Source organism: Eleginops maclovinus, chromosome 5 (genome assembly GCF_036324505.1).
Source record: "Eleginops maclovinus isolate JMC-PN-2008 ecotype Puerto Natales chromosome 5, JC_Emac_rtc_rv5, whole genome shotgun sequence".
NCBI lineage: Eukaryota > Metazoa > Chordata > Actinopteri > Perciformes > Eleginopidae > Eleginops > Eleginops maclovinus.
The window spans coordinates 9,213,437-9,232,424 of record NC_086353.1 but is presented as its reverse complement, the minus strand read 5'-3'; the positions used below and the strand labels follow the sequence as shown (position 1 = coordinate 9,232,424).

General features: G+C 41.7%; 2 protein-coding genes across 2 annotated transcripts; both read left to right on the top strand.

Moving 5' to 3' along the window:
* The first annotated feature begins 411 nt into the window (after window positions 1-411).
* Window positions 412-10,694, top strand: si:ch211-14k19.8 (uncharacterized). Its single transcript, XM_063883849.1, has 11 exons — window positions 412-633; window positions 1,242-1,604; window positions 1,995-3,939; window positions 4,524-4,612; window positions 4,733-4,791; window positions 5,304-5,467; window positions 6,439-6,604; window positions 6,700-6,891; window positions 8,828-9,049; window positions 9,933-10,092; window positions 10,185-10,694. The coding sequence occupies exons 3-11, from the start codon at window positions 2,967-2,969 to the stop codon at window positions 10,257-10,259; spliced, it is 2,100 nt and encodes a 699-aa protein (XP_063739919.1). The 5' UTR covers window positions 412-633; window positions 1,242-1,604; window positions 1,995-2,966; the 3' UTR covers window positions 10,260-10,694.
* A 4,002-nt stretch (window positions 10,695-14,696) lies between these two features.
* actb1 (actin, beta 1) lies at window positions 14,697-18,734 on the top strand. Its single transcript, XM_063883850.1, has 7 exons — window positions 14,697-14,810; window positions 16,076-16,201; window positions 16,307-16,546; window positions 17,079-17,325; window positions 17,429-17,620; window positions 17,752-17,933; window positions 18,075-18,734. The coding sequence occupies exons 2-7, from the start codon at window positions 16,079-16,081 to the stop codon at window positions 18,216-18,218; spliced, it is 1,128 nt and encodes a 375-aa protein (XP_063739920.1). The 5' UTR covers window positions 14,697-14,810; window positions 16,076-16,078; the 3' UTR covers window positions 18,219-18,734.
* Window positions 18,735-18,988: the final 254 nt, after the last annotated feature.

Sequence of the window (18,988 nt, the reverse complement as noted above, 5' to 3'; positions counted from 1 at the left end):
AGTAGATCATTTCTCTCTCTTCAAAGAGCAGTAATGCCCATCATCCCCCTGTCTGACCCGCATTGGGGTGCATAAAGCACGTAATGAACCCCCCTCCCGGCCTGCCATGTCTTCATGCCTCCTGTGGTAAAGGTTTCCTGTGTTGCGTTTAAGTATGTGTGTAAAAACCAGCTCCTGCCGCGACCACTGGATTCCTCCTTCTGATCTCTGGAAATGCTGATTGATTCAAAGACTGCACGAACAGCCTGGGGCGCAAATAAAACCTCTCTGTCAGTACTGGACACACACACACTCACACACACACACACACACACACACACGTCTGACACACGTGCCTCTAATTTAGGGGACTCAGCGTCGCTTGGTCCTTGACAGCACAGTGGTTTCCTTTCGGAGGAAATGATGGAGAAGGAAAGTTTCTGACGCTCTCCGTTTTGTTGGGACTGCCCGCAGGAAAACTGGTGATCATTTTTCGCTTTTCGCCGTTTGCTCGTCCTCATCATAACGCACACAGACTGTAAATCTGAAGAATCTGTATATGGATTTGGGATTAATAGGGTCTGCGACACTGAAATGTCTCAGGATTGGAAATGCAGCTCCACGCCTGTCTGTTGCTTTTTATTATCACAACAGGTAAGCAAATCTGCCAGACATTCTTATTATGGAGGCTCCTGACTAGAATAGTTATCAGTGGACTTTCTATTGGACACACTTTTAAGATAAAACTACTGTTTGTTTTTCAGTTACTTTTACAATATTGTTGCTTTATTGACAGAAATGGTTGATAGGTTTCTGAGATTGTTTTAAGGAAACCTGTATGTTTCAAGCCCAGACTCACATCTTAGTGGCCATTACATTATAAAGGAGTAACAAACAAAGGGGAAAGATCTTGGTCATGGTGTCAACATTTAATTTTTTCACAGATTTTCTCAAAATTCAGTATTTTTTGTTTTGTTGCTTTTGACTTTAATGTCCAGCTAACTATTTTAGTGAGATAACATCAGTAACTAATGATTATTTTCATTATTGATTAGTCTGCCAGCTGTTTATTTCACTATATATTTGATCTATAAAATGTCAAAACATAACATCAGAGAAATTTGAGATGAAAAATTACTTTTCTGGTTAATCAAATGTAATTTCATTATTGTTCGCTATAAATATCACACAAGTGAGGACATTTATGCCAGAGTTATTATAACCTCTTTTTTTACAAGCATCTTTTCTTTTTCTTTCTTCAGATAAAACATTGGCCTTGCTGCACCAACGCTGTGGTGGAAATGTCAGCCTGGACAAAGAGCCTGCTGGTCACATCAACCTCACTTTACCTGGACTTATTTCTGACACCAACCAGTCTGACAAAACCCTACCACCTTCAAACTGCACATGGACGATAGATATTCCTCTGGGTGTGACGTTACTATTGAAGTTAGTATGGTTGGAAAGTGGTTCTAGCGTATCAGTGCGATGTGTTTTAAACAAAGAAGACAAAGTCCTCAAGAGTGGGGAGACAGCTCTACTCTCTCTCTGTGATGGAAACAAAGCCAACTTCAGTTGGACAGGAGCAAGACACTCCTCAGATGCATTTCAGCTTTCCTATTACGGTGAGAAACCATTACTCAATTATCTAGTTTGAATGATTGAGTCAGAAAGGCCCCTTTCCTGCACCCTCATCACGAGAGCTTGATCTAATTGTTGTAATAACATTTGGGTCACTTGTTTTGGAGCTGGGTTTTTTTTAAGGACATTTTGTTGTCTAAATGAGTAAAGGAAAAGTATTTTTTGTTTACAGAAGAATACTATCTTGATGCTTTGGATGTATAATGTGTAATGATGGAAACCCATTGTGCTTTGAGCTGTAAATGTGTCCTACGGAAAGTTCTTATCACGCTCGCTTGGTGTGGAAGACAGAGATATGTTGTGTTGTTGTGATTTCCACTCTGTCTCTCCTCACCCTGTCCCTCTTTGTTTTGTGTTTGTTCCTGGTCATTCAGTCCAGGAAAATGGGAGGAATTCCTCGGAGGACAACACCAGCCCACATTCAGACCTCTTGAGTTTGTCTGAGTCAGGAACCAACTTTACAAGCACATCTCCGATTGGTCAAGATGTGTTGAGCAGGACAGAAGGGGGCAAAGGTCGTCTCCACCAAGGTCTGGAGCGGAGTTATGTGCCTCAGTCTATGTCTAGTCCCTCCTCTCAGGACCAGGGGCTGCTGCGCCCCACCTCACCCCTGCAGGGACTCACTGTGGCTGGAAGAGCCGATAGGGAAACGCTCCCTCTTCCTGAGGAAGAACCAAACAATGAAGCGGATACATCTGGAGCCGCTCACCTCGCTGATGGCAAAATGTCTGCCAGAGAGCTGACACACCCCTATTTTCAGCAAGCGCTTAGCACAGATACACTGTTTCACGCATCACACACGCCAGAAAGAAAATCAAGCTATGAGCTCCCTCGTACACAGATGGCACTGACACATGCAACAGACGGTAACTCTGACAATTTCCATGGCACCGATGAACATGAATATACAGCCATATTTAAACTATCTACACCCACACAACATCATGTCAGCTCCAGCGGCCCATCTTTCACCTCCTCCCCCCCTGAGATACCTTCCAGAACAACCCAGGAGATTGGAACAATCCTAATCCCCCATGGTGGAGCTGTAAGTGGGGCATCTGTACAGAAACTGTCCCGTTCCTGGAGGAGCCACCGAAGCACAGACAGACTTAACTCTGATCTGACCTCCACCGTCACCTCTGACCCTTTAACATCATCCACCAACTTTCAGCAGGATGACTCAAGCAGCACACACACTCACACTGACCCCACTGCGTCATTAGCAACCTCACATGAACCAAGAAGAAGTCATTCATCCACCACCCACACTACAGAGCCCGACACCTCTGTTGGTTCTGTGGAGGCTGCTTCATTTCATCCAAACATAACTGACTCATTTGCATCAGATGCGTTGGATGTTACAAGTCAAACTGTTGCACTCGAGTCCTCTGATAAATTTGAAAACACAGAGATGCTTGACATTTTTAATTCTTCGACAGAGATTAAAAACTCCACAAAGCACAGAGAGCTTCACACACTCACCATCTCCTGATGCATCCTCCCCATTCACACAGACATTTAAAGAAGAACAAACAGCCACATACAGAAATGTTGTAGGAACAGATATGGCTACTAAAACTCTCTCCTCATCGCCTGAATTTACCAAAGTTGATGATGGGACTATGGGTTTCACAAGTGTTTCTTCTACGCCCAGAGAAGCTCTGACGTTGGGAGATGTAGTTACTGACACTGATACCTACACCCTGCCTTCCACCAAAACACTCCTCCATGACAATCCACCCACAAATTCATCGACTCCCGTCCCTGTTTTGTCCTCCAGTACATCCATACACTCATCAACACCTTCAAACACCGTCCAAACACACACTACATTTCTTGTTAGTTCACATTCAACACACACACCACTGACTTTGTCCTCCATTACCACTGACTCCGCTGCACACACACTCCTCATCAACCCCAAAACCACACCTATACCCTCACAAACAGCTTCACAGACAACTCATGCACAGAAACACCTACCTTTACCACCTTCCACTAGTGTCCCTATCACACATAAACAGCCGAACAGCTACCTTACTACTACCCAAACTAGTCTGGTCTCACTCACAACTGTTAAAGCAGATGATGGAGATAGAGAGTTAGAAGTAGAGAATGAATCTTGGCAGTGGGTTTCCAGCAGTACCACTACACAAACTCGCACAACTGAAGCTCCATCTTTGACAACACCATACACCAGCAACGATACCCATGTGGTATTCACACCTTCTGTTGTTACCTCCGTGCCCAATTTAAGCTCCACAACCAGTCAGACACCCAAGTTCTACATTGTGCCAGACCAAGCTGCAGCCATCAGAGGTATAATACAGATTTGTGTGTAATTACTAGATTAGTTAGGATGTTTTGAAGTGGGGAATAATGAGTTACTAATTCATGGTGGATGTTGTTTAGTAATGGATTAAAAAAGTAATTTTTTATCAGCAAAGATTACATTTGAGAAGACGGGAAATGGATTGTTATTACATTTTGAAGGATTTCTTGATGAGAGTTTTGATTATGTCTTGAAACTATAGCAAAAAGCTCCTCTTGTGTTGCAAGAGCAAAGTATTCAATGTCACCTTTGATATTGAAAAAACAGCAGTGATGAGGGTGGGAATTTATCACTGTGTCTATTGTTGGAAAACTACCCCTTAGCTGCATGTTATCCTCTCTCTCCCCCTTTCCTGTCTGTATTATCATTGAAGGCAAAAAATATATAAAATATTTAAAAAACAAAACCCTTGTAGTTCAGATTAACCAAAGCCACATCAACTGTAGATAATACAATGACCATCAGTAAATACCACATACAATCCCACTTCAAAACATCCAAACTATCTCTTTAAATGATACATTTTGGTGTGTATATTTGTTGTAATTAATTGTTTGCTTATTATGTCCAGTCAAGTCAATTGAGCTGCTGCTTCAGATCCTTGTAGAAGATTCCAGATCGGATTTTACTTCTGGTTTGGAGGAAGACACGGCTGCCTGGGTAAGACATTATTCACACACACACACACACCGGCAGGCATACAACCAAATCAATCTATAAGACAGCTTTAGAGTTGTTTTTAGTAGCTTTTACAAAGTTATCTCTCCCTGTTTTGTTCAGTTGGATCTGTACCTACGGAAAGCCCCGGGGTTCAGCAGGCTGCTGGGAGTCTGGAGCAGGTGAGGATTTATAGAGGGCAGATGTACTTAAACTGAACTGCATGTAATGTAGGCCTAGTGTGTGCCTCACATGTATTTAAGTCACAAGTTTGAAACACATTGACATTTTATCACCCTCTAAAGATGTTAATGGAAACCAGCTGCTTATTTACACATCCAGAATACATGGAACTTCATTAATTTATTATCTTGTTCCTGTAAATCAAATTCATTCCTCTTTTAGCTCTCTTGTGAACTCCTAATGAGGGAAATATTTAGCTGCTGAATGTGTTGCTATGTCCATCAGCTAGGTGGCAACTATTTGATGTTTAGACATACTGTACATTCAGAGCAGCAGTTAGTGTTGAAAAACAACCTTCAGGGTTTCTCAAATATTGCAAGGTTTTTAATTTTGAGAAAATTGGATGACTCCAAGTGGAAACAGTGGAAACGAGTGAGAGGCACAAACTGTGGTGACGTTGTAGGAGGTTGTGTAAATAGAGGTGCTGAAGATGCGTGTGTTGTTGTCTTAGTGGCCATGCAGTGCAGAGTGTGGTGGAGTTTGAAACCAGCGGAGCTCTGCAGTGGCTCGGCATGACAGGACCCTCATCAATGTTAGAACGAACAGGACTAGCTGAAGCTGTGAGCGAGGGGAGGAGCTTCAGATCATCCAAGATTACCAACATCACACTGGGAGGTAAAACTGGGTTGAGATGCCTACATATATACACTTGAAAGAGGCACGTTTATGCTTTTGGGGGGTTTTCCTTTTCTTGTTGTGTGAAGGGAGTTTCTCTCCCACACACTCCCCCCTTGTGTGAAACACCATGATTGGACTCCTTTGTTTTACTTCTGTAACATAGTGGCATAATTACGTAACTTACGCACAACTATTGGCTGGCCCTCACACACATTGTACCTGATAGGCTAAGGGGCGGGACATCTCTAAGCTAATCAATCAGCACAGACTGGGCTCTGGTTTCAGACCAGACAGGTGATAAGAGGTGCTGCAGTTTTTGAACACTATTTGAACATTGAAGCTCGCAGATGTCACAGTAGAGGCAAAAAATACAAATATAAACATCCCAAATGTACCCTTGTGCATCACTAGCAATTGTTTCCTTTTAAATTTGAAAAAGTTTGATAATTTTGCTCTGTTAATGAAGCTTAAAATGCCAGGTTAGCTGTTGGTCACAGTGTCTTCATTTATTTGAGAAGAAATGCCATCCTTAACATACTTACTTAATTACCCCAGTTACTGATTATTGACACATGTAAACATCATAACTTGGTTAGGCTTGCAGTCCAGTTCTCAAAAATCTGATTAAGATGTCTGGCTCATTGGTATTTAACTTGTTATTTTGGCATGTAATCATCTTACTGTACTCATTTTACATTTATTTTTATGTGTGCAAATGTGCTCATTGGCCAAAAAAGGTACCAAAAACTCACAAGAGTGCCAAGCTGTTTGGACATTGCTTTTCTTTGAAAAAATGTACACGAGATTGCACAAGAATAAACACCTGAAACTAATGGAGGAATTTGGGGTCAGTAAATATATTTCATCGTCCTTTTTTGTTAATGAAATCAACACTGCCACAGACAGGGTAGGGATGTAGATATAATGGAAATGTTATAACACCAGCCTTTAACACGTCTTCCCTCCAGGTCTGCAGGGGGATGTGTGTGACTGGTTACTGCAGTGTCCTGCAGGCTACAAGTGTGTGATTCAGCCTGGCACCTCAAACTATAGCTGTTCTTCAGTCTGCCACTTTGACTACTGCCATCACCACGGCATCTGTACTCACCACCCAGGACAACTTCCAGTTTGCCGGTAGGAGCACACAGAGGCACTAATACCCTCACTCATGTTGCATCTTTCCACCCATAGCAGGATTGTGCATTTAATCATCCTTTTCCTTGTGTCAGCTGCCTTGTAGGAGTGGACTTCTGGTACATGGGTCAGAGGTGTGACCTGAGGATGACTCGAGCGCGTCTCGTGGGCGCATGTCTTGCCATCTTACTCATCATGGTGACAGTGATTGGTATTCTGGCTCTTGTTGCAGTGCGCCGCTACAGAGCCATTCTGATCCAGGCCAAAGTGGATCAGACTCGGAGCAGGTATGCCCACACAAAACAACTTTGTTTGTGTTAGGATAAGATTTACATTTATTGAGGTTACATTGTGTAGTGAACAGTCCTTAAATTACCAAAGGAAATAATCAATAAATATATGATGAGAATAATATTATTACCAATAACAATGTTATTGGTAATATTTACTTTATTTATTTGGAAAGCACCTTTTTAAAAACAGAGTTTGGAAAGCACCTTGACAGCCTTTGAAGCTTTCCATAGACATCCAATGGCATCTTATGGAAGCTCCGCCACAGAACTTAACTTTCCCGATGCTGTGATGTGTTTTCAATGTAAGGACAGACAAAAACAAGACAAAATGAGGCGTAGTATAAAGAAAACAAATACAAAAAAAACATGTCTATAAAAAGAGAAAGAATAAAAGCAATAAAAACACCACATTCATAAAAGCAAGTCTATAAATATGGGAAGCACATAATTAACACAACACGCACACATTGGTTAAACATAGACTGCGATACCACAATAGACACTTTGGAGAGAGATCATGTGTTGTGACACTTATGGCCATAACTGCGCCAACATAAATTGTAACTACAGTAATGTCCACTAGGTGTCATAGTCTGGCTGCAGAACCACAAACTGTGATGAAGACTGTGCTGAAGACTTTGGAAAATGTTGAGACATCCAGACCTAATCCAAATGCTGCTATCAGCCCTCACTTAGTACCATGATGCGTTCACTGTCATCACGTCAAGTGATGGCTGCAGGGCCACGTTGTTATGTTCAGATCCTAGTCGCAAATAAATACTAATAATGGGGAAAAAAACAATTGTTTCCTCAAGTATCATAAATTAATTTGCAAAAGATAATTTCAATTAGATCATGTTTTGATAACTGTTAAGGCCTACATCAAATATATTTAAATAAAATGTAAAAATGATGGCTTATAAATTGTATGTAGTTGACTGAATTGGCCATTATTGTGATTCCCTTCGCTTGATAGCCCTGTATGTACTTCATAAATGTAGGTATTGAAAGGCTTTAAAAGCATTTTGAAGAGTTGACTTCAGGGATTCAGCCTTGTTTTGTGTAAAGACACTTATGTTGACATTTGAACATAAAACATAGTGGGGCTGCATGGGAGAAAATATTTGATTACCTGAACTGTGATACTTTACTAAATCCTATTGCTGAGATTAATGTCTAATAGTGGGTACAGACACCGACGGAGAAGGTTTCGACTCTGTGAGGTTAAGCCTTAAATCAAGAGTAGCTCATTAACAGTAGGGAGAGAGCTTTCTGTTCAGAAAAAGTGTGACCCTTCGATCAGAGCTTTACATAATCCAGCAGCTGAAGTCAGAGAGCTTTAACTTGACTGTTGACCCTCAATTGTCTCTAACTAGATGCGTGTCACTGGGCGGCACATGGAGACGTATGGAAAATGGCTAACATTTTGAAAATTCAACCGCCAAATTGAATGTATTGAACGTATTGGTATTAAAATATACATAAAGTAGTAAAAGTTATTTTTTCTGCACACAACAACCGTTTCAGGGTAAATTATGATATTGATGTGTTCATCATTTTAATGTTACAGATGATTCTTGACATATATACTGTTGGGTATCTTTTAAATTCTAAAAAGGGTTCAATGTACTTTATTTTAATCTTATTATCAAGTAAATGTAATTGAGTGAAAAATAACTTGATTTCCTCAGAAGGAGTAAATGTATAAAGTAGCAAAATTGTACTTGAGTACAGTTCTTGAGTAATTGTACTCAACTGCCAGTGCCGGCCGAGCGTTTAGGGGGCCCTAAGCAGAATTTGGTTTTGCACCCCCCCCATCACCAATTAAACCCAGATCAAATTGAAGCAGAAACAATAAATGAATACAATATATACAGTAAGTGAACCCTGTAAATATTTGTCCTCACGTTATGATTTATTTTGTGTGCAGCTATCGCAGGTTCAACCATTTTGACGAACTGTCAGGGCGGTTCTGGTTGCGTTCGTGGGCAGGTTCAGCAGACTCACTGGATAATCCTGCTTTCACACGCTCCAATGAGCTGCTGCACCTGCGGGCGCTCGACCGCCCCTGTTGTTACCACGACGACACGCTGTCCCTGGCCTCCACCTCTGCCAGCCACGGGACGCGCATCAATACAATTTACCCGCACAGGTACACACACATACACACACATTCATACACACACACACACACACACACACACACACACACACACACACACACACACACACACACACACACACACACACACACACACACACACACACACACACACACACACACATACACACACACGTACGTTCAAAGTCAAATATCACACTTGAATGGTTTATATACTTTAACAGTATCACAAAGGTATTGATTATGCAGGAAGAAAATGTCTGTCTGTCCTCCTCAAATTGATCTCAATGATATATCTAAAAACCTGTTATTTGAATCAAGGTAATGGTACATTTGATTTCACTGCCTGTCATGGGATGTTGCCCCTTTAAGCATGTGTAAAATCACATTTCTGCAATACACTTTATATATCCTAATTGTTTCTGCCTATCTGTCTGTTAAGTTTGTGGTGTTTAGTGAAACCATGCAGAATATATTTCTACAAACCCAAATTAGACATAAAGAAAAACTGATCAGGAAGTCAGGGACATAGAGGGCAGCATTTCACCCCTACAACAGTTGTAGTCACAAGTAATTGATTTAGCTTTGATACCATTTTAATGGAATTATTTATATTGCACCTATCTAGTCGTCCCGAAGTGTTTTTACACTACACGCCAACATTTTCCCATTCATACACTGATGGCAGGGCTGCCACAGATGCCAAACCGCTCGTCCTCTAATCTGATGCACATTGACACACACTCACACACCTTTTGACACAATTTGTTGTTCAGCAATCTTGCCCAAGGACACAGGGATAATATGAAACAATCATCTAAAGTTAAAAATACTTATTGTAAAATAAAATACAATGATGTAAATATTGACACATACAACATGCAGAGGATTTTTGTCTGTGTATTCCCTGTAGCTCTCAGTATGGTTGGAGGGGAAGTGAGATGAGCATGGGAGATGGTGTGTTGGACTCGGGTAAGGCCAGTGACCTGTCTGTCTGTAGCTGGCCAGTTGAGCCCATCCAGTGGACTCCCTTCCCACTTCTGCAGCAACTGGCCTCCCACAGGACGCCCGCAGTGAGTGTTTCACGTTGTTTGTGAGACATAGAGATAAGGATTTATATATATATTCAATATATTTCAGTATGTGATGTTTCCCTGTGCGCCAGATGAGAGTATCGAGGCCGCGGTCCTACTGTGAGGGCATGGAGCTGGTGGACCTGGGGAAGAGCTGGACTGCTTGACTGCATAAAGAAGAAACAACTCAAATGTTGGCTGGTATTTTGCAGCTCATTCTTACATATTATGCCTAAAATGTTGTAAAGGTTGTTGTTGTGTTAAGAAAAAAGAACAAATGTATATGTGTATATAAGTGTATATTTTTGTCAGATTGTTCCCTACTAAATGTTTACTACCAGTTTGAAGCTGCAAGCGGTTTCCTATATGCACGCTCTGAAAGATAGAAAAACAAAGAGGCCGTCTAAATGTCTATGGTGCAGAGTCTTATACAATGCTTTAATAAACAAAAATCTTACTCAGGGCAATAACAAATGTGTTGCTTGTTTTTTGGCAGTTACATTTTGCATTTAAACATACTGAGTTTTCTACTCTGAGGGTATTACAGATAGTAAAGTATAAACCATTCAACCAGAAATAAAGACACAAATATTTAAATTAAATCTTTTCACTCCTTCCAAAATATATAGAAGTTGGTTCTCGGCAACACTGGATTAATCTATTACTATTAACCCAGGTTGTTGTTTATACATCATTTTATATACACAACTAAGTTTTAAAGTGAAAGTACACTGGAAACTAAGGTGTGGCGCACAGTCAGTGTGATAATTTATTGTGCTAATTGAATAATATTCTGATCGAGTAAATACAAATTAAAAAATGACACTATTTTAATTTCATCTATTCTTAAACGAGTATGGAAAAAAATGTTTATTTTATATACTGTATTTTATAGATGACCCATGGGAAAGAAGATTTTGCCCATAATGGCCAGTTTTTATGCCCTAAGTGTGGCTCAACTTTCATGTTGCACATAATAAATAAATGATGATACTCCATGATTAGTTTGGACTAAAGGGTGAAGAGAAAACCTAAGAGGATCTTATATGTTTAAAGATATTAAGGGGTATATGTGGGCATAAACCACTGTAAAGAAGTAGTAAGTTCAACTCAATTTATGACACACTGCTAATGAAGAAACGGGGAATTAGTGTGATGTGTCCACTTGTCTTTGTCTGTCTGGAGTTTTGGGGATTTCTGCCTAGACACTGGTATCTTCTTATACTTCTTGACAAAATATTACACATACCTTTGTTCCTCTCTCTGACTCACTTGAGCACACACACACACACACACACACACACACACACACACACACACACACACACACACACACACACACACACACACACACACACACACACACACACACACACACACACTCACACAAGCCACACCTCTTGATGCTGTGTGTGAACCTCAGCTGGAATGTGATTCCATAAATGACCGGGACATACTGGTAGAGAGTGAAACAGGCAAATATGTACACTGCATTGCACTCCTATAATTGGCTTTGTCTTGGGAAATAAATAAGGAAATGTTTGAAACGGGTAGGGGGCAAATGTGGTGAATAAAGGAAGAGAGTGAATGTGTGTTTAAAGGAGAGAGAGGGCGCCAGAGATAGGGATGAGTGAGAAGTGGACAAAAGCTACCTGCTAGCTTCTTCCATATACGGTCTTAATCAGAGTCAAGAGCCAGGCCTGTGAATTTCCCTGACTGTGTGAGTGAGCAATGCAGGGAGTGTGTACATAAGTGTGTGTGTGTGTGTGTGTGTGTGTGTGTGTGTGTGTGTGTGTGTGTGTGTGTGTGTGTGTGTGTGTGTGTGTGTGTGTGTGTGTGTGTGTGTGTGTGTGTTTTGTAATAATGCATGCATGATTCACGCACGCCACATCATTATGAAATTGCTTTAGGACTGACATAAGAGGAAACATTGGCAAATAATTGTCAGGGAGAAGTCACTTATTTAAAAATTTAAACAAAAAACAAGGTAAAAAATGTTGGTTATACCTCCCATTTTATGTTGTTTTAAATGAGTTTGTTATAGCAATTGTACACTATTAAAATCAGGATTATCCATGAGTCTATTTTTTATCTTTAGTCTGTGGCCAAGATGTGGAAAAAGGCTTTGTAAAACATATCAGAAGAAAATCCAAAAACAGGTACTGCAGAAAGTTAGAAAGGACACACAGTTGTTCGAAGAAGAAAGCAGAAGTAAAATATAGACATAAAGAAAGATGTTACAAAAAAGCTGAACATATACAGCAGCAGCAAATGATTTGTAGTGCTGACCAAGAATGTATTAACCATTCACCTGTACATATATGTAAATCTCTGGGAATTAGTTAAGGATGCAAAAATTAAACCTAAAGCAACATTTACTCAGACACACTCACACATACATCCTTAAAAAGGGAGTTTCATTCATTTCCTCAGCCTGGTCACATGACCTGAGCAGTGCATTCTTCCTCCCATGTGACCATCTCCAATATCTCCTTATATGGATGTCATCCAAAGGAACTCTTAAAGGGATGGTTGTCCTGCCCAATGTGTGTGTGTGTGTGTGTGTGTGTGTGTGTGTGTGTGTGTGTGTGTGTGTGTGTGTGTGTGTGTGTGTGTGTGTGTGTGTGTGTGTGTGTGTGTGTGTGTGTGTGTGTGTGTGTGTGTGTGTGTGTGTGTGTGTGTGTGTGTGTGTGTGTGTGTGTGTGTGCGTGCGCGCGTGCGTGTGTGTTGTGTCTGTCTGTCTGAAGCAGGATAAAGCCAATTCCCTGATTAGCTCATTCAATGCCCTGCTATCTTATCCTTGGATGATCTTACACAAGGTCAGTTGTGTGTGTGTGTAGGTCTGTGTGGTCACTTCCTGCACTCATGTGCATGAAGTAAAACACTATGAAAACTATTTCCTGTCTCCTTTGGTGTACTGGCTCCTATATATCCTTATTAGGAACACATAGAGCCAGTGAGAAGTTACTACTTGTAAGTTTATGGGTCTTGTCCGGTGCCCTTATTGAGTTAAAGTAGCACCCTGACCCACCCACTTTGAGTCTCTGGTCAATCTATGAAATGTTCTTTGCACGACAACTTGAGTGTGTTATCAAAAAATAAATATAAAAAAGTATTGCAGGTTGGAAACACACAAGTCTTTGGGGACATATTTGGATGTGTGCATATGAACATGCATATCAGAGTAGGTCCCATTCCTTAGTAACAATTTTACCAGTACAGGAATTACAGGGATTACACACCTGTATATGACAACTCATTGATGCAAGCACGGTTAATCTGCCCCCGACCACTCACTTAACATTACAAGTGATGAGCGATAAGAGATTTACAGCCTTTGAGTGTTAGCTGTAAACATGCCTCAGCTGTGCTTGACCACATGTATCACTATCACTATCACTATGCTGTGTGTGTGTGTATGTGTGTGTGTGTGTGTGTGTGTGTGTGTGTGTGTGTGTGTGTGTGTGTGTGTGTGTGTGTGTGTGTGTGTGTGTGTGTGTGTGTGTGTGTGTGTGTGTGTGTTTTGTGTGGTGTGACACAATGGTATGCCAGGGCGGACTTGTTAATCAGGGTGTTGACAGTGCTGTCAGTGACCCTGAGATTGTAATGTCCTGGCACTGCTATCCACAGTGTCTCCCATGAATATGCAAATGCTGCAGTCTCGTTCTGTTGCATTCCCTTATGTGCTTCAATTAAATTAGATGAATCATTGATGATTTGCATTTTTTCTCCAATGCACAAGGTGCTAAAACAGAAGACAATGAGATGGGTACATACAAAATTTGGTGGAGAGTTTGTGTAATCAGGATATTTAGGCACCCTCCCTATCATGGGTGAATTACCAGGAAAACAGGTCCAAGACATTGTTTTGCAAGTCCCTCAAACATTAAGTTTCATTTAGTCTTTGGGCTTGGGTGGAGGGTATTGAGCATTTGCAAGTCAAAAATCAGGGCTCCCTTGGCCAACACCTACAAATTGTTACTCCATAAGGCACGTACAATGCTGCCAGAAAGAGAAACAAAATGACTAAAATGAGACAAAAAAGGCTAGGGAGAGATTTGTTATGACCAATAAGAGGGGTAAATAACTTTGTCTAAGTCTAACTGTATTGCTCCTTTTTAGGAGAGGTGGTGGGCCCTTTTAGCATGTCATCTGCCCAGGGGCTCAGATATGTCTATTAATCTCCCCTTGTTCCCAATGTGGATAATGTATCAGGAATTACAACTATAAAAGGGTAGGCTTAATAATATAAAGGTGTTCTAATTAGTTCAATAGAAAATAACATTACAGCCAATTGTTTCATACTCAAGGACTCTGCTGTGGTTTACAGCAGTGATTTCATTGCATAGCCTCATCATCATACCATTTGTTGTTATCATTTTAATGACAGGGGGAAATACAGACGTATTTTCTGTACTGCCCGACCCCAGATTGATAGTATTGATAGTAGGATTTAGGTTCGTGTTCCTGTTGCTTGTCCCATCTTCTCTTGTCAAAGCGCAGGAGCGATATCTGCATGCGCCACACCCAGTGGATGCGGCCAGACCAATCAGATGGCGCTGTGCGGAAAGTTGTCCTTATATGGAAAGGGGCTGCAGCGCCAGCTCTGATAAAACCCTGCACACCATTGGCCCCTATTGCAGTCAAATTCAGACGTCCTACTGGAGTGTAGCGCTCAGTCACAGCCTTCCTCAAGCCGATAACCCTCCCTCAAACAGGTATGTCAATATGCAAGTTTCTCTCTTATTATGAGTGCGTTTTACCTATGTTCACGTTTTGTTTTAGCCAGCAAACGTAATTTAGGTAACTGGTTAAGTTATGATGTGTGGGTTATCTGTGTGACTTTCCTCAATTTAAAGCAATATCAATCGTTGAAGCTTCTAATTGACATTCGCTGCATCACGGTGCCATTCATTCATTGTGTTTCTGATTACACACGGGTTCAGTTAGAGGAGGTATCACCAGTAACTGTAGAAATGTGTTAGCAATGCTGTCGTTTATCTTCAGCAGAAGATGTGAAATTACCCGGTTACTACGTGCTGTCATCACTGCCATCAGTTTAACAAATCAAGCTGCCTTCATCGCCTCGGTTACCTGCACGCCTTGGCACGACGTCTGGCGTGTCCGATTTCAAACACAGACAGTCTGGTTGCAGATTAGACGGATTAAACCTCAAATATTTAGTTGAAATCGCACATGGGCGTGTAGGAATGGTACCATTTTGCTTTGACATTTCGTTAAAGATCACGTTACATCTAGTATGTCAGTAGTTTTTTTTTGTCACTATCTTTTGATGGTCACGACACAAAGGTGAACCTGATGACCGACAACACGGAAGTTCATTCACGTCGACAGTTAAACGGATGTATTAGAGTTAAAACATGTGGGGATGTTTAATTTAGCTATTGTGATCCCGGTGTAAGGGAGTGGTCGGTTTCATCTGGGGTTTAACGACACACACTGGGCGTCGACTTCACGGACCAGGCTGCCACCGCTGTCTCTAAACTGTCCTCACTTTTCCCTTATATGGCCATAGCCAGACCCAGGGAGAAACAGCCTTTTGTTTCTCAGCCCTGGTTCTGGACTCGGACGTGCGCCACTGCGACATCCAGTGTCCAGTCTCCATAATGACGAGGCTTTAAACAGCCTTGATGTTTGCCAGATGTCGTTCACACATGATCAGTTAAAACCCAAATGCCAGCTATTGCGATTTCGATTTTTTAAAATTTATTGTTAGTTAGACAAACGTATGAAGACATTTCAAAGTCAGGAAAGCTCCTTTTCATGGGACAACTGTTTGAAAAAACACAATTTTGATGTATCAAATTAAATCTCAGTGATTATATGGAAGAAATAGACTGCTGTTGGATACATACTATCCCACATGTCTGTTTATAATTCAAGATTCCTTTTCATACTAAATGCAGTAGCAGTTTCCATATTGATTAAATATTCTTCCCCTTTACATCCCTCCTCTCTCCAGAAAATGGAAGACGAAATCGCTGCCCTCGTTGTTGATAACGGCTCCGGTATGTGCAAAGCTGGCTTTGCAGGAGATGATGCTCCCCGTGCTGTGTTCCCCTCTATTGTTGGGCGTCCCAGACATCAGGTACAGTTTCTGAGTAATCTTGTTAATCATAAAGAGCTCTGAAATCTTGTCAATAGTGCCTTTCATTGTGCTGTTTGTAACTTGTTTTTTGGTTCTCTTTACCAGGGTGTGATGGTTGGTATGGGCCAGAAAGACAGCTATGTTGGTGATGAAGCCCAGAGCAAAAGGGGTATCCTGACCCTGAAGTACCCCATTGAGCACGGTATTGTGACCAACTGGGATGACATGGAGAAGATCTGGCATCACACCTTCTACAATGAGCTGAGAGTTGCCCCAGAGGAGCACCCAGTCCTGCTCACAGAGGCTCCCCTGAACCCCAAGGCCAACAGGGAAAAGATGACCCAGGTAAGAAGGAGGATGAACACACACTGACAAATCCTTTCAGGGAAACTCTGCTCACCTACAGGGCCCTGCATTAGGGACATGTTTCCGTCCGCTGCTCAATCTGTCAATTTCCTCCTGCTCCTTCATTCTCCAGGTTTCTTCTATCCTGTGCTGATATTTTCATCTCTGTGGAAGCTTCAGGTTTTCATCTTTGGCAATGTAATGCTTCAGGAATGTTTCTTTTGCAGCATGGTCTTTTAAGTTAGGCTAGTTTTACACTTTCTAAAGTAGATGGCAAGCCTTTAACTACACGGGTGTCTGCATGATTCAACAGATTATGTTTGCGCAGATTGCTGCACTCATCTTTAAGAGTAAATGTGATTAAACTTAAGTACAGGTTATTGAAGTGACTGGTTTTAAAATGGTGTTTCTACTCAAAACCAAACTAGGCCTGTGTGCAGTGCCTCTTTGTACTAACCCATACTAGCTTACTTATATTCACTTATTATGACTCACTGGTTCAATGACTCATCTCTCGTCTCTGCTTTTTCAGATCATGTTTGAGACCTTCAACACCCCTGCCATGTATGTGGCCATCCAGGCTGTGCTGTCCCTGTATGCCTCTGGTCGTACCACTGGTATCGTCATGGACTCTGGTGATGGTGTGACCCACACAGTGCCCATCTATGAAGGCTACGCCCTGCCCCATGCCATCCTCAGGTTGGATCTGGCTGGCAGAGACCTCACAGACTACCTCATGAAGATCCTGACTGAGAGGGGCTACAGCTTCACCACCACAGGTTAGACCACAAACACTAAGTTTATATTATAGGCATTTTCCTGAAACAATTATTTGTGAAATTAGTTGACTAATGTTGCGGTTCTACTTTTCTTGTCTTATAGCTGAACGTGAAATTGTGCGTGACATCAAGGAGAAGCTGTGTTATGTTGCACTGGACTTTGAGCAAGAAATGGGCACTGCTGCCTCCTCCTCTTCCCTGGAGAAGAGCTACGAGCTGCCCGACGGACAGGTCATCACCATCGGAAATGAGAGGTTCCGTTGCCCTGAGGCCCTCTTCCAGCCCTCTTTCCTTGGTAAGATGCATTTAATAAAAAAATCTGCAAAAAATATACTTGGAGCTTCAGTTTGTAGAAGCAAGAATTTGACTTTAAGTTGAAGTATGTTGAACACAAACTTACTTTTCTTCTTTCACACCTTCTCACAGGTATGGAGTCTTGCGGTATCCACGAAACTACCTTCAACAGCATCATGAAGTGTGACGTCGACATCCGTAAGGACCTGTACGCCAACACTGTGCTGTCTGGAGGTACCACCATGTACCCTGGCATCGCTGACCGTATGCAGAAGGAAATCACTGCCCTGGCACCCACCACCATGAAGATCAAGGTATAACTCATCCTCAATTCCCTTGCCTCTTATCCTCTCACAAGTAATACACACAAAATAACAACCTCAATTGTCTTTAACTGTAGACTTCAAGTGTTTGAAAATAGATACTTTAACACATTTCCACCATGTTTTCTACAGATCATTGCTCCCCCAGAGAGGAAGTACTCTGTATGGATCGGTGGCTCCATCCTGGCCTCCCTGTCCACCTTCCAGCAGATGTGGATCAGCAAGCAGGAGTACGACGAGTCCGGCCCCAGCATTGTCCACAGGAAGTGCTTCTAAAGAGACTTGTCAGTCACCTCCCAAAACACACACTGCTACAAACCCAAACTACTGGCTCTGCATACACTTCTGCACCAACACACTGGTGTTTGCCGAGCCCACAACACTCTCTTCCAGTTTTTCCCTCATCACTTTGGCTATGGCACCATGCCCCCTGATGGGGAGAAACTCTGCAGGAAGTACAGAGCGTCCCAGGCGGTGTGACTGTGTGAGGAACATGATTTCCATTGTCGTGTTTGTGTACGTCATTCCAGATGTCTTTGTTCACCACCTTATTTGCCTCTATGAAGGTTTATTCTCTGGTGGGGCTCACGGCCCAACAGACCTGTAGTATTGCTTATGTAAATTATGTAATCTTTTGTTTTTGTACTTTCAGCCTTAAACAATACTTGGTCCAGTTTGTTTTTGTCATTATGCAAAAGACAAAGCTTCTACCTTGTATGAAGGTTTGTGCATGGGGTTTCAAGCCCCTGGTGTACACAACAACCAAATAAAGCGCACATGTCTGAAATTCTGGTCCGTCTACCTGGTTTTTATTCAGCTTGGTTCACAAATGCTGAAGAAAATGCATTTTTATCATGCCAGGATTTATTTTTTTGCTTCAACCAATCACTCTTGTATTACTTTTTTGTTTCGTTAAACTTCAAACGGTATTTGTCTTGCACTATTAAAGTTTCCAGTGTGTAAAACCGTAGCTTCAAGGATAATTTACTCTTCCTAGCAACACAGGACTGCAGTAACAGTCTTGAGTTACACACGGAAAAACATGA